Source organism: Equus asinus, chromosome 7 (genome assembly GCF_041296235.1).
Source record: "Equus asinus isolate D_3611 breed Donkey chromosome 7, EquAss-T2T_v2, whole genome shotgun sequence".
Taxonomy (NCBI): Eukaryota; Metazoa; Chordata; class Mammalia; order Perissodactyla; family Equidae; genus Equus; species Equus asinus.
Window position 1 is genome coordinate 82,046,866 of NC_091796.1, and position 14,960 is coordinate 82,061,825.

General features: G+C 46.0%; 2 protein-coding genes across 16 annotated transcripts in view; one reads left to right on the plus strand and one right to left on the minus strand.

The window, feature by feature from the left end:
• Nucleotides 1-3,546: 3,546 nt before the first annotated feature.
• Nucleotides 3,547-14,960, plus strand: part of RIOX1 (ribosomal oxygenase 1) — a 28,736-nt gene continuing 17,322 nt past the window's right edge. For 3 of the 13 annotated variants that reach the window (XM_070514011.1, XM_070514005.1, XM_044773962.2), the window contains exons 1-2: nucleotides 3,547-5,981; nucleotides 6,438-6,612. In XM_070514011.1, coding sequence (XP_070370112.1) covers nucleotides 3,629-5,575 — 1,947 coding nt within the window. In that variant the 5' untranslated portion in view covers nucleotides 3,547-3,628 and the 3' untranslated portion in view covers nucleotides 5,576-5,981; nucleotides 6,438-6,612. Of the gene's footprint in view, nucleotides 5,982-6,437; nucleotides 6,613-7,071; nucleotides 7,202-10,668; nucleotides 10,732-10,782; nucleotides 10,945-14,960 lie in introns of those variants that run through there. The other 10 variants (XM_070514009.1, XM_070514008.1, XR_011504667.1 and 7 more) reach the window with 8 other exon arrangements.
• Nucleotides 7,102-14,960, minus strand: part of HEATR4 (HEAT repeat containing 4) — a 29,942-nt gene continuing 22,083 nt past the window's right edge. The window contains exons 9-15 of one of the 3 annotated variants that reach the window (XM_044773961.2): nucleotides 14,382-14,486; nucleotides 11,645-11,763; nucleotides 10,762-10,942; nucleotides 10,158-10,227; nucleotides 9,118-9,307; nucleotides 8,110-8,188; nucleotides 7,102-7,320 (exon numbers count right to left, since the gene is read on the minus strand). In XM_044773961.2, the coding sequence (XP_044629896.2) occupies nucleotides 7,102-7,320; nucleotides 8,110-8,188; nucleotides 9,118-9,307; nucleotides 10,158-10,227; nucleotides 10,762-10,942; nucleotides 11,645-11,763; nucleotides 14,382-14,486 (963 nt within the window). The remainder of the gene's footprint in view (nucleotides 7,321-8,109; nucleotides 8,189-9,117; nucleotides 9,308-10,157; nucleotides 10,228-10,761; nucleotides 10,943-11,644; nucleotides 11,764-14,381; nucleotides 14,487-14,960) is intronic. The other 2 variants (XM_070514004.1, XR_011504665.1) reach the window with 2 other exon arrangements.

Here is a 14,960-nt window from a genome sequence, read left to right on the forward strand (position 1 = left end):
ACATTATCCCATGTCATTAAATCACATTTCTGAAAATGGTTATTAATATCTGCTTTTGTAGTGAGAAGTAGAGCCACAGGAAAAGAGATGAAATTAAAGATAAGTCAGGCTCCAAAAGGAGCCTCCCAGTCTCAGGGGAAACTAGAAGACAGCAACAACATTGTTTATTTAAGGAAATCACAAAATGTTGAAAAAAGAAAAAGATGAGGTCACAGGAAAGACTGGGAGGAGGAGATATTGTATAGGATGTGGAAAAGACAAATTTACAGCCCTCTAGCTGAGCACAGTGTCCCCCAGCTTTGCGAGCAGGGAAACACAGCTCATCTCCCCACTTCACTGTAGGATGTGTCCATTGTCTAGTGAAAACCACTGGCTTTGAAAAGGCAAAAAGCTCCCAGTGACAAACTTAACCGGCCTTCTTCAACATTTCCCCAGGGGACCTGATATCAGGGTCTTACCAGCACACACGGTCTATGTATCAGGAAGAGGGCTCCCCCTCCTATTCCTTTCTTCCAGACACGGCAGCCTAGACTAGGGTACAGGACGTGGGAGGAGAATATCCATTGGTTGCAGTCCCTGCTCTGGCCCTTGGGCAGGTAACTGTGCAGAGCAACACCCAATGGCTTTGTCTGATCTGGTCCCCGCTGATTTACTCACACTTCCATAGGGCATATGCAAAACTCATCTTACTCTCCCCAGCCCACGCTGTCACCCTGCCCAATTCAAGAACTTCTTTGCCTCACCCTGCTCCTAGTTCCTCTGAACTAGGCCAGTGGCACACAAACCATCATATAGGGCTTTGCTCCATAATAATAAATTATTATGATAGCTACCATTTTTAAGTGTTTAGCTCTGTACCAGACCCTGTCCTAAATGCCTTACGTGCATTATTTATCCTCACAACAATACTATGAAGAAGTAGGTTCAATCATTATTCCCATTTCACAGATGAGACTACTGAGACCTGAGAGAGTAATCTGACTAAGCTAACGCCATAGATAATGATTGGGAGGGACTCCATTCTGGTTGGTCTGCTTCCCACAACATTTCCTGTGCACTTTCTGTGTGACAAGCAGTGTTCTAAAAGAAAGAGAAAAAGGCACAAGGAAGTCCTTTCTTTGAAGAAGTTTACAATTTAGGAAGTTTAGGAAAGAATATGACAAATACATAATATACCATACAAGACACAAGGTGGTAAATACACGTGAAAGTGTAACCATAGGCCCTTCAGGACCAGTTCAACTGACCCCATCTCTTATTAACAGAGTGATTAAGAATCCTCTTTCAGGGGCTGGCCTGTTAGCATAGTGGTTAAGTTCACGCATTCTGCTTTGGTGACCTGAGGTTTGCAGGTTTGGAAGCTGGGTGCAGATCTACATACCACTGGTCAAGCCATTCTGTGGCGGCGTGCATATACAAAATGGAGGAGGATTAGCACAGACGCTAGCTCAGTGACAATCTTCCTCAAGCAAAAAGAGGAAGATTGGCAACAGATGTTAGCTCAGGGCCAATCTTCCTCAAAAAAAAAAAAAAAAGAAAGAAAGAAAGAAAAGAAAAGAAAAGAAAAGGAAAGAAAGAATTGTCTTTCAGTAAAACTGCAGTCATGTAGCCTGGGCATGCTCAAAAGAAGAACTCGTGACCTGAAACAACTGTGGAACCAAAGATCCTCCTTCCTGTGGAAACCAAGGACTGAGACACGACTGGAACATGAAAGTTAGACTCTTATCAGAAGCGAGGGGTCTCTCATTCAGGAAGAGCTGGTGTTAAAATTCCTTCCCCACCTCATCAAAGATATTTAGAACCCCACCATCAATGTTTAGAACCCTGTCATAAATGTTTAAAACCTTATCATAAGTGCTCGAAGCCCACAAATCATAAACCTGTCCCAACAGTGTTTCCACGTGCCAGCCTATTCTCCCTAACCTCTTAAATTTCACCCCAAATCCTGAATTGGGGAAACAGATCTGAGGGCACACGCCCCCTGGCTCCCTGCAGATTGATCTTACGCAACAAAAGCTGATTTCTGCCCCAAAGGCTGATGCCATAATTAATTGACTTATTTATGCGCATCAGGCAGAGAACCCCAATTTTGTGCAGTAACTAAAGGATCAAAGTTCTCTTGTGGTGAGGGAGATGGGAGAGCCTTTGGGAGGAGACGGAATGTGAAACGGGTTTTAATAAGGGTTTTGTCAAAAGATGATTTGGAGACAGCATTTAGAAGGAACAGCATTAGTAAAGGTATGGAGGAGAATATATGAAAAGGAACAGCAAACAGTCTAACTATGTTATAAATAGGCACAGGGAGAGATTAAAGTTATAGAGACTAGCTGGAAGGCTACACATAATAGACCAGGGTTTCTCAGCCTCAGCACTATTGACATTCTGGGTTAGATAATTATTTGTTGTGGGGGGTTGTCTTTTGCACTGTGAATGTTTGGCAACATCTCTGGCCTCTACCCACTAGATATTATAACATCTCCCCCTACCCCGACCCTGCTCCCCAACCAAAGTGTTTCTTGGGGAGGCAAAATCTCCCCCAGTTGAGGACCATAGTAATAGAGCATACGAAAAATAAAAAAGGGTGGATGTGATATATGCGTAGGGGTAAAATTTTAAAGTTTTGGCAAGTGTTTGGATAAATGTGTGACTGAGGAGAAGACTGAAAGATCAAACAGAACCACAGAAAAGGTCCTAGAGACCATGTACTCTAAAATGGTTATAATTGTTTGCGACATTGTAGACCCTTTTGGAGGGAGTTTGGTAAAACCTATTAATAATCACAAAAATTATCTTGCCTTTTGAGTCAGCAATTCCATTCCTGGGAATTTATCTTAAATGAGTCTAACGAAGACAAGTAATATTTATGTACAAAACAACGTAGTAGTTACAATGGAGACAGTGACCATGTTGTTCTCAACAATTGCACCCTGATGCTTACCAGAGGATCTGTTAGATGAGAGGCCCAGATTTAAGAAGTCAATTTAGGATTCAGAGGAGGTGAGATTGAAGATTCTGGAGAGAGAAGTTGTAGCTAATGAAACAAAACCCCAGAGGAGATGGTAAGAGCAGATATCAAGAACGCAAGGAGAAAAGTTCATAATATCTTAAGAGAGAGGGCAAGGACTGAGAATTTGTAACGGAGAAAAAGGACGGAGGGAGTTTAGATAGGGCTTCAATCAATAACGTCATCGGCAGAGTAAACACCGAGTAGACCTGAGATTTGATCTAAATCTCGAACTTTGCCTGAGAGCATTCCTTGAAAACAGGAATCGGGCACTTTCTCGTGCAAAGCTGCTGGGGAGCGTGTTATTTAAAAAGAGAGATTAGAAAGAAAGAAGAATTAGTTGGCCAACTTTCTTTCTCCTGGAATCCTAGCAACTTGATTTTTAAATTGCCCACTAAAGATGGAATCCTTGTTAATTTGGCAAGGACTCCGCCGCTCTAATATGAAGCCATGCGTTTAAATTAACTTGACATTCGCTAACCCGGCGAGCCGGAGGCGCTCGGTGGGAGAGTGGTGGGCGTGGCCAACCCCGAGGCTGCAGGATGCCGCGCCCGCCTTCCCAGAGTGCACCGCGGCCTCAGGCTGCGTGGTTCCTCTTCTCGGCGGCTCGGGAGAGGGCAGACCATGGACGGGCTGCGGGCTAGCTCCGGGCTCTTGAGACGCGGGCGGTTGAGGCGCCGGCGCCAGCCACAGCCACACAGCGGGTCGGTCCTGGCCCTGCCCTTGAGGCCCAGGAAGATCCGAAGGCAGCTGAGGAGAAGTGTTGCGTCCCGTATGGCCGCGCTGAGGGCCCAGACGCTCCCGAGCGAGGACTCGGAGGACTCGAGGGTGGAGTCGACGGTGGACGATCCCGGGGACCCGCTGCCTGCTGGGGCGGCGGCCATCCCGGATGCGGCCCGGCGGGAGCCGTACGGCCACCTGGGGCCTGCAGAGCTGCTGGAGGCCTCGCCCGCGGCCCGCTCCCTGCAGACCCCGCCGGCGCGCCTGGTGGAGGCGCCCGCCCTGCCCGCGCGCCTGGTGCCGGCTTCCGCGCCGCCTGCGCGCCTGGTGGAGGTGCCCGGCGCGCCAGCGCGCGCGGTGGAGACCTCGGCCCTGCTGTGCTCTGCCCAGCACTTGGCGGCCGCCCCACCGGCCGTGGTCCCTGCGACGCTCTCGGGGCCGCAGGTGGACAGCACGGGCGGGGAGCTGTCCTGGGACTCCCCGCTGCTGCGCGTCTTGGCCGAGCTGAACCGCATCCCCAGCAGCCGGCGGCGGGCGGCGCGCCTGTTTGAGTGGCTCATCTCACCCATGCCGCCGGATCATTTCTATCGGCGCCTGTGGGAGCGGGAGGCGGTGCTGGTGCGGCGGCAGGACCACACCTACTACCAGGGTCTTTTCTCTACCGCCGACCTGGACTCCATGCTGCGCAACGAGGAGGTGCAGTTCGGGCAGCACCTGGACGCCGCGCGCTACATCAACGGGCGGCGAGAGACCCTGAACCCGCCGGGCCGCGCCCTGCCCGCCGCCGCGTGGTCCCTGTACCAGGCCGGCTGCTCCCTGCGCCTCCTCTGTCCGCAGGCTTTCTCGACCACCGTGTGGCAGTTTTTGGCTGTGCTCCAGGAGCAGTTTGGCAGCATGGCAGGCTCCAACATTTACCTCACGCCCCCCAACTCGCAGGGTTTTGCCCCCCACTACGACGACATCGAGGCTTTTGTGCTGCAGCTGGAAGGTAGGAAACTCTGGCGTGTCTACCGACCCCGGATCCCCACTGAGGAGCTGGCCCTGACATCCAGCCCCAACTTCAGCCAGGATGACCTCGGTGAGCCAGTACTGCAGACCGTGCTGGAACCTGGAGATTTGCTCTATTTCCCTCGGGGCTTCATCCACCAAGCCGAATGCCAGGATGGAGTGCACTCTCTGCACCTCACTTTGTCCACGTACCAGCGCAATACCTGGGGCGACTTCCTGGAGGCCGTACTGCCTCTGGCAGTGCAGGCTGCAATGGAAGAAAATGTGGAGTTTCGTAGGGGTCTGCCCCGAGACTTCATGGATTACATGGGGGCCCAGCATTCGGATTCTAAGGATCCGCGAAGAACTGCTTTCATGGAGAAGGTGCGGGTTTTGGTTGCCCGCTTGGGACACTTTGCCCCTGTCGATGCGGTGGCTGACCAGCGAGCCAAAGACTTCATCCACGATTCTCTGCCCCCTGTGTTGACTGATAGGGAAAGGGCACTAAGTGTTTATGGGCTCCCAATTCGTTGGGAGGCTGGAGAACCTGTAAACGTGGGGGCCCAGTTGACAACAGAAACAGAAGTGCACATGCTTCAGGATGGGATAGCTCGGCTGGTGGGAGAGGGAGGCCATTTGTTTCTCTATTATACAGTGGAAAACTCCCGTGTTTATCATCTGGAGGAACCTAAGTGCTTGGAGATATACCCCCAGCAAGCTGATGCCATGGAACTCTTGCTCCGCTCCTACCCAGAGTTTGTAAGAGTAGGGGACCTGCCCTGTGACAGTGTGGAGGACCAGCTTTCTTTGGCAACCATGTTATATGACAAGGGGCTGCTGCTCACCAAGATGCCTCTCACCTGAACTAGTTTCTTGTTGATTGCTGAAAACAAGACAGTAGTGATTCTCTCCTACCATTACCACCTTTTTGGGGGAAAAACTCATGTTCTTACCTTGATAACCATCAATGTGCTCACATTTACCTTTATGACTTCTTCAATGTCACAAATCTCAAATGATCTTCTAGGAACCACCACCTCATCTAGGCACAAAATAAAAGCAGAAGTTGGAGGTGGAAATAAGGAGCTACTTATGCAGAAGTGACCTTGGTCCCTGATAATTTCAGAGCACCAACTTCATCATCACCCTCAGGCTTCAGTGTACTGTGTAGCACTTGCTGGGTCATTCTGCTTGAGACATTAGAAGTTTTTATTTGGAATTTGCATCCTTCATTTGAGTTCTCTTTCATCAGTTTGGGGGGAGGGTTGGGGTCAGTATCGTGTTTGTCATTGTGAGTTTGTATGAATATTAGAAAAGTTATTAAAGTGCCAAAGAATGTTTCCCTTTTCTAAGGCTAGATTATTATGTGGCATGATTTGAAAGAATGTGGGAGTGGGGAGGAAGATAGGGAAAATCTTTCATGGCTGAGGTGAAAGGTTACTTGAGGTGGTTGTAGGATTGGGGACCAATTCTGTAACTTTGGGGGTAATTTACTCATTTTAATCATGCTTACTTGGACCCCAAACAGCACAATCCTATTAGAAAAGTTATGAGTATATTGTTTTTGCTCAGTGCTTGCTTTCATCAGTGGCTGGCACTGCTCCCAAAGGGGCAGCATGTCACCTAGTTGTGCTATCATAGGTCTCAGTCAACCAACTTGTAGCAAGCTGGCCATGAGGGAAGGCTGGTATTCAAGTCACTTTCCACTTTCATTTTTTTCTGGCAGTTGGAAGAAACTTACCCAAATCTGGCAAGTGAATATTCTCATGGTTGGTGGAAAAGAGCCTGGTGTACCAGAGAGCACTGGACTTGGAACCAGAAGACCTGGGTTTGGGGTGGTGGCTGGTAGGCAGCTGGCTGAATGACCTGAGGCTGCTGCTACGCCTGGGCACACAGATTTTGTAAGTATATTTTGGTACAGCTTGATGTCTGCACCTCATCATTTAGGTTGTATCTGGAACTTTTAAAATCCCATCACCGTAACTGACAGGTTCAGTTGTATAAGGTTGAGAACTTTATAAATAGTTTTTTTTTTTTTTTAAGTTGCAAAAGCATAGATGTACGTAAAGTAAAAATGAAAGCTCTCCCTCCAATGCGACTTTCCTTAGAGAGCTGAACCTTAAGCTTACAAGGCTTTTTTGGGGTGCTTAATCAAACATCAATACAGTAGTTTTTTGGCTTTTTTAATATTCACGTTTTCCTAAAATGGGCTTTTTTGAACTAACTTTCAAATCAGTTCAAAATTTTTTTAAGGGACAAAATAGCAAATAAAAGCCTGAGGGGCAGGAGAAAAATAAGAGGACTGAGAGGATGGTGCCAAGAAGGAAACGAAGTAGCCTTTCCTGACTTTCATCCTACAGGGCTTGCAGGGAAGTCCCAAAACCTCCAGATCATGGAAAAGTCTTGTTAAAAGGAGTGAAGACACGGGACTCACCTCCAGGAGACCTACCTTTAAAAGTTTCTTGGAGAACACTATTGAATTTGAGTGGCTTTTGCCCCTCTTTGGGTTGCAAGTAAACACGTTTTGCTTCCTCCTTCACTTTTCCTATGACCATCTCAATCTTGAATACTTTCTGCGTCAGCAAGTCCTTTTGGCTTAGTGTTTGAATCTAGATCAGAACAAATGATGTTGAAAAAAACTATACGAGGCTGCAAATCATCAAAAAGCATTAAAGTAACATTGCAGCATGCTTATTGGTGTTAGACGGTATATAAATGCCTAAGAGCATTGTTCTCTTGTGATATTGGTTGGACATGTTTTACACCTGTTAATGAAAAATTCACTTTAGCTTTTTGGACATGATGAAAGGAACCTGCTAAGAAATGTTTGTTTGGTGTGAAGCTGGTCGTGAATTATATGAAGAAAGAATTTTTTCCTTTTTAAATTCCTTTTTCTCTCTATTCCTTCATTTCATCTAACAGCTTTGAAAGATGAGAACCACCTGTTCAGCTATGAGTGTGCCTTTGGTGAAAGAGCCTTAATTAGGAATTAGGGAAAGTTGAGAAGGAAAAAGAAAATCTAGGGGCCAGCTCCAGTCCCTCATGCCTTCTTTGTGCCTACCTGCAGAAAAGAAAGAAGAACCTGGGTTTAGGGGATGGTGGGGAGAAAATGGAAAGGAATGGAACAGTATTTCAGAAACAACAATTGACAACAGCAAACCCTGATTTTGAGGGCTACTTGATAGGGCTAAGAGGACTTTTGTTTTGGCTTTTTACTAATAGGATTTATAATCCTGTCTTGGATGGATGTTTTGTATCTTCAAATGAGATATCTGTGTCTGAGGTTTAGATGCGATGTGGATGTAGATGAGGCTGTGTCTGTGATGAGGAAAAGAAAGGTCTGAGGAACTCTGGAGAGCCCTGCATTTTCTCTGAAAACACAGCTTGTACTTATCTACCCTGTTCTTGATCTCCTGAAGCATTTCTTGGTTTCCTTCATTTTCTAAGTTAAGTATCTTCATTGCCTGATGAATTTCTCTGAAAGATAAGAAGGACTTCTTAGGTGGTTTTTCCTATCCTTAAAAAAGGCACAGGGTTGGCAAATACAGAACTCAGAGTCAGACAAGAATCCTAAATTTCCAATCCTAACTGTGCGGTTTTGCTGAGCCTTAGCTGCAAAAAGGGTGTGATGCTTAGCTTATAGGGATGTTGTGTAGTTTTGTTTTTGTTTTTGGTGAGGAAGATTGGCCCTGAGATAACATCTGTTGTCAATCTTCCTCTTTTTTTGCTTGAGGAAGATTGTCACTAAGCTAACATCTGTGCCAATCTTCCTCTATTTTGTATGTGGGATGCCGCCACAGCATGGCTCGATGAGCAGTGTGTAGGTCTGTGCCTGGGATCTGAACCCGCAAACCCTGGGCCACTGAAGTGGATTGCATGAACCCAACCACTATGCCACTGGGCCGGCCCCTGTTGTGTAGTTTTTGAGGTGATGTATTTGAAGATACTAATAGATACCATTTATTGAACACCTTTATGACAGTTACTGAACATGTCGTCTCATTAATCATCACCACAAACCCATATGGTAGACTATCATCTGCATTTGATACATGAAAAAAATGGGCTCAGAGAGTTTAAGTAACTTAACCCAGGCTCACAAAGCTAGTGCATGCCTGAGCTGGGATTCAAACCGTGGTCTTTAACTCTAAAGCCTGTCCTCACAGTAGGCATCTGATAAAACCACCTGGGATGGAGAACAGGCGCGTGAACTACATGAGCTTGACTTTGCATCTAATTTAGGCCAGTTTTTCTGTTACCCACTTGGGTAAGCATGTGAACGGCACAAGTGAGCCTGTGCTTTTCCAGCCATTAGGCAGCCTGGAAAGGCAGGGATATATTCTAACTCGGGTGGGAGAGTTGGCAGTACAGGAGGCTGTGGCAAGAACCAAAGGTTTAGTGCTTACTTTAGAACAGCATTGTGGTTCTCTAGGAGCAGCACGTCTAGGAAGGTGTCCCTGACCCGGTCTCCTTGAAGTTTCAGGGCTAGGATGCTACGGCAAGCTTCTAGTCGTACACCTGGTGACTCTTCATAGTGGATGGCCCAGAGCAGAAGGTCTGTCACTTGCGGACTCACTTGGCCAATCTGTCCCAAAGCTGCAGAGATTAGAGGGCAGCACAATTTTTAATTTTGTCACTTAAGACTGAGTCGGCTATATCCTAGGATCCAGAGATAGCCTTATTAATAAGTAATAAGGTGTAGGCAGCCACCTGCGAAATTAAGTATTGCAAATGCTAAACTAAGTATTTTGTCTGTATCTTCCCTTTTGGATGCAAATCACCATTAGAATTTTAGGGATGGGTTATGTTATCTCCAAGGAGATTCCTAGGAGGGGGTGATCCATCCCATCCTTGGGATGTGAGCATACACTGATTTACCTATGTATCTGGGGATGAGATATGGGATGGATAACTCAGAAGACCAGCCTAATCAAGGCAGGGTGATGGGGAAAGGAGGCACAATTACTTCACAGGTTTATCTAGGGCCAGTTCTGCTGGGGACCTGCCAGAGACTGTCAGAGAGAGAAGCAATGCCAAGGATGCTTTAAAAAGAAACTCTAGGAAAATCTGAGGGCAGGGTTTTAGGTCTGTAGCAGTCTTGAATCTGGTCTTTTACAGAGTCCTCTAGTGGAAACCTCCAGAGAAAGCAGGCATAGCCAACAGTGGATACCTCCTTGGAACTTCTCCCTAATTCTGTTGGCAGGGACTGTCTTGTCAGCCCTTTGCCTTAGTAAGTTTGATATAGACCTAGACTTGGGATCTTTCACTAAAAATTAAAAAGAGGAAGATAATAATCTTTAATTTCTCAGGCAAGGAACTTCTGAGAAGGTGTGATCATCCTCCCCTACACACTACCCACTTCCTAGAGAGATTCTGGGGATCATCTCTACTAGCATATAGGAAGGTATTTGAGGTTGAGGAGCTGGGGCCAATCTTTCTGTAATACCTCGAATGGCAAAGGCCTTGATTTTCCAGTAAGGATCTCTCTGTGTCAGATTCAGAAGGCATTCAAGGACCTGGGATGGATAAAAGGCACTGTTGAGTGGAGAGGACCAGAGCAAGAATGAACCAGAGACAGGGACCCTTCTTGTCTCTAAAATGTACTAGAACCGAAAAATGACTTTTTATTGGTTCTAGTGACAAATGATCTGGAGCCTGCACACACAGCGTATTAGCTGAAGTATCTCATCTGTAGACTGATTTTGTCAGCTCACAGATCTATGGCCAACAGGCTTCTTTTGAACACTTCCATCAGGTTTTCCCCTAATAACTAGGGATTACAACTCCATTCACGAGTTGATCCTAAAGCCCATAACTAAGGTGAGAACAGGATTCAGGGATGTGCTCTAGAGTGAAGTCTGGGCTGGCTGGGAGCTAAATGTGGTCCTCACTGATTGATGTGGCCTCTATACCCCCTCACCTTCCTGGTTCTTATCTCTCATTCTGTGTCCCCACAGAGTGGTGAGTGTTCTATGCACAACAAGGGAAGCTCAGGGTAGTGCCCTCTTCAGGTTAATCAGGTAAGATGGGAACATGTTTCCTTGACTCACCATCTCATCACGGATCTGCAGGGCACCTGCTGCCAAACAGGCTGCCCGTCGAACTGCCATGAAGTCATCAGAGAAGCAGTTCAGGAAGCTTGGGAGAAGCTTGGCGGTCATGAGCTTGAGCCTACCAATCAGGGAGAGGGCTTCCACACGCTCCTGGGGATTTCCTTGACTCAGCTTGACTCTGTAAGGCACAGGTGCTTTTATTTTCCCTCCTTAAACTTTTGGTGCCCCCCTCCACCCCACTAATGCCCTCAGGATAAAATCCAACCTCTGTAGGCTCTCTATTGTTCATTCCCACCCTTTCCTAGTCAGCCTTATGCCCATTAGGTTAAGTTTCACTGCGCAAAGACCTCAACTCTCTTGTTTACTTGAATCCCTATGACCCAGCATATGCTAGGCACTAAGCTATCTTGACTGAATAAAGGAAACATTCAACATGCACCTCTTACACAGTCGAGTTCTCTTCACTGCCCTTAGATGTGCCATGCTCATTTCTGCATTTGGCTCCCAGCCTGGAATGTCTTCCCTTCTCCTCTCTGCCTGAAGTCTTAGCCATCTTCCACAAACATGACCTTACTAGGCATTTGTGTATCATGCCTGTATCATCAGAATCATGTCCTAGTTTTGAACTCTTAAACATCCAAAACAGTGCCTAACACCTAGTGGGCACTCAGTGATTCTTTCCTTAGCCACAGTGTTAGCATCTGTAGGGACTGTTAACTTTCTATTTTATTTTTTTAAAATAATTCTGCAATGGGACCTAGTACGATGATAAGCATACAATACAGGGCAGCTCACCCAAACGCTGGCAGGCTGGATCCCAGGCCGCCTAAACACTTGTAAGAATAGAGAAGTTTCTCTCTCCATGTTGACTACGTCTTACCTGATTGTGTCATGCACCTCCTTCCCAAGGCTCTTGTGCCCCAGAGCTTGGGCAGCTGCTTGTCTCACTTCCTTATGCCAGTCATTCAACATCAGCTGGATCAACTTATGTTTCATATCCTATAAATAGGTGTAATAATGAGCTACCATTTATTGAACGTCAGTTTTGTACTTGGCACTGCGCTAAATGTTTTTTTCCCAGTTATTTTATTGAGGTCATAATGGTTTATAACTGTGTAATTTCAGGTGTACGTTATTATTTGTCAGTTTCTTATAGACTGCATTGTGCTCACCACCAATAGTCTAATTTTTTTTTTTAGCAAGATTAGCCCTGAGCTAACATCTGCCGCCACTCCTCTCTTTGCTGAGGAAGATTGGCCCTGAGCTAACACCTGTGCCCATATTCCTCTACTTTATATGTGGGACGCCTGCCACAGCATGGCTTGATTAGCGATGCGTAGGTCTACACCCGGGATCCAAACCAGCGAAATCCGGGCCACTGAAGCAGAGCATGCAAACTTAACTGCTGCATCACTGGGCTGACCCCACCAATAGTCTAATTTTTATCTGTCACCACACATGTTCCCTGTAACCCTTCCGCCCACCCCTGCACCCCGTTCCCCTCTGGTACCACTAATCTGTTCTCTTTGTCCATGTGTTTGTTTATTTTCCACATAGGAGTGAAATCATACGGTGTTTGTCTTTCTCTGGCTGGCTTATTTCGCTTAACATCATGCCTTCAAGGTCCATCAATGTTGTTGCAAATGGGACAATTTTGTCTGTTTTTATGGCTGAGTACTATGTGCTAAGTGTTTTTACCCATTACCTAATCCTCCCCAACAGTCCAATGAGGCAGATATTATTCCCATTTACAGATGACAAAATGGTGGCTTAGATTTACTTGCCCAGGGTTAATATGTCGAGTGCTGGAGCCAGGACTCAGACCCAGGTCTGTCCTCCAAGCTCATTCTTTAAACTGCTATCCTATGTTGGAGGACCAGTGCAATCTGTGTTTGAGAGACTTAAAATTTGAAGGTGATACGTTAATAGGGTGACCAACTCATTTCAGTTTACCTGGGACTTTCTTGGTTTTAGTATTAAAAGTCCTGTGTCCTGGACAAACCGGGACAGTGGCCACCCTATATATCAGTACTTCTCTCAGAGGGGAAGGACAAAGATTACTACAGTTATAGCTGATGATTGTGTAAATGTGCCCTATCTGTTTTCCTGGCCTGAAACATCTCCCTTTTCCACCCTTACCTGGTAACTGCTGTTTTCCTACTCTTCTTTTAGGATTTAGATCAAAAAGCATCTCCTCCGTAAACTCTCCTGTCTCCTCTGTAAGCACAGGAAATCCCTATAATACCTCATAGTGGCTTCTGTTACAGCTATTTATAACATTTACTGAGAGAGGCCATATTATCTTGACATCCCCAATGCTAGTATAGTACCTAGCGTGTAGGATATGGTCAGGAAGTGCTTGCTTACTGAATGATGAAAGAACGGATGGACATACTGCCTTTCTTAATTCCAGCGGTCTGACGTGGAGTTCTCATCTTAACCCGTCCCCGGCTTGCTCTGCGTATTGTAATTTTTACTTTCAGTTGGCAATCCTGAGTGACAAGTGCTAAGGCAGTGAATGTGCACATGAATTGGCTGTTGTTAAAAAGCAGATTCTGACTGAGTTCACCTGAGGTGAGATTTTGCACTTCTAACAAGCTTCCAGGTGATGCCTGTGTTGCTGGTCCAGCACTTTAGCAGCAGGGTACGATAGCAGTTGAGGAAGAATTAACGACCAAAACATCTTCAGGTGATTATACCAAATGGCCAGATTTTGTGCTTTCCACACCAAAATGTGAGGGTCAAAGAGTGGACGGTGTTCACTTCTCATGGGAGTGGCAGTGTTCTGGGCCATTTTGCAGGTACTCAGTGTTATAAGGAAAAGACATAGTGGCACATGGGAAGAAGGGCAAAAATCCCATGTGGACAGCTCAAGGTGATTTAAAAATAATTGCAAAAGGAGGTCAGGTGAAGGCCTAAATGATGGTCACGGTTCCCTTTGCCTGGAAGTCCCTCTTCAGTCCTGTCCCAGTCTTGCTCAGCTGTCCCAGGTTCCTTCACAGAACTTTAACTGATGAGTTCAGCCTCATCAGTCTCTCTCCGAAAAGTGTTAAGAAAGTACCTTACATTTATCGCTTGTTCTTGACTCACTTGTTTGTTAGTCTTGGTACTCCAACTATAATGTCGGTTTTTTGAAAGTAGGGACTGTGTTTTATACTTTCTCTGTGCGTGTGCTGAGCACTCAAGGAGAGCCAGTATAGACACTAGGATAGTTGGGTTGTTGGGTAGTTTAAGTCAGTGCTGCTCAAACTATCTGTGATGCAGGACCAGTTTTTTGGGGTGGGAAATGTCATTGACTGATACTTATACGTTGATGCTGAAACAACATCAAATTACTATAAAAGTTTCTAAACTCGTTCTCTTGTTTTTTTGCTTGTTTCCTTGTGGGTGAGTTAAAAGTGTTTGTGGACGGCTGCCATGCTGAGAAGCAGTGGCTTAAGTCGCAGAAAGACATGGCATTTGGAGATAATTCTGACTTAGGAGTAAGAGTAGCAATGTAAGGACAGAGGTCTGTTTGGTAAGAATGGGATACTAGATAGCAGCAAAAAGTGGAAGGGCCCCTAGCCCAGGCTTCGCTTAGACTTTCTGTCCTGGGAACACAGAAAGAGAAGGCTTACCAAACTGACACTTCCACTGATCTGGGAGACAGCCCGGCAGGCCACAATCCGATCCTTCCATTGACGGCTGTTCAGCTCCACGGCAAGCAGGGTGTGTATCAGGGTCTGAGGAAATGGAAGACTTGTGTGAATATTCATAATTGCTTTTACAGATGCTAGAACCTTGAAGAAGTGACATCCTAACGTGGCGTTCAGCATAATTAGTGTCACAAGTACATGAGATGCCCATCTCTAGCAAAGGAAAGAGTGGGTTTACAAGATATGAGGCACTCTTCCATCTGAGCCAACTGACTTCTGGGATCAGAAATCAGGGAACAAGACAGATTTAGTAATCTGAACAGAAAACTCCTGGGGTCTTCTCTTCTTGACTGTCTTTACCCCTAAAATGATTTGTATATGCCTCAATCTTTTTGGGTTTCACATTTCTGCTGAAAGTAAACAGAATGGTAGGTCTGTGCAGTTTTCAATGGTAAACTTTCGGCAGAAGCAAATTCTACATATCACAACTCTTCTTGCATATAGTTAGAAACCACCGGCAACCTGCTTTTCTCACCTTTCTCTTAGCTCACTATTGTCACT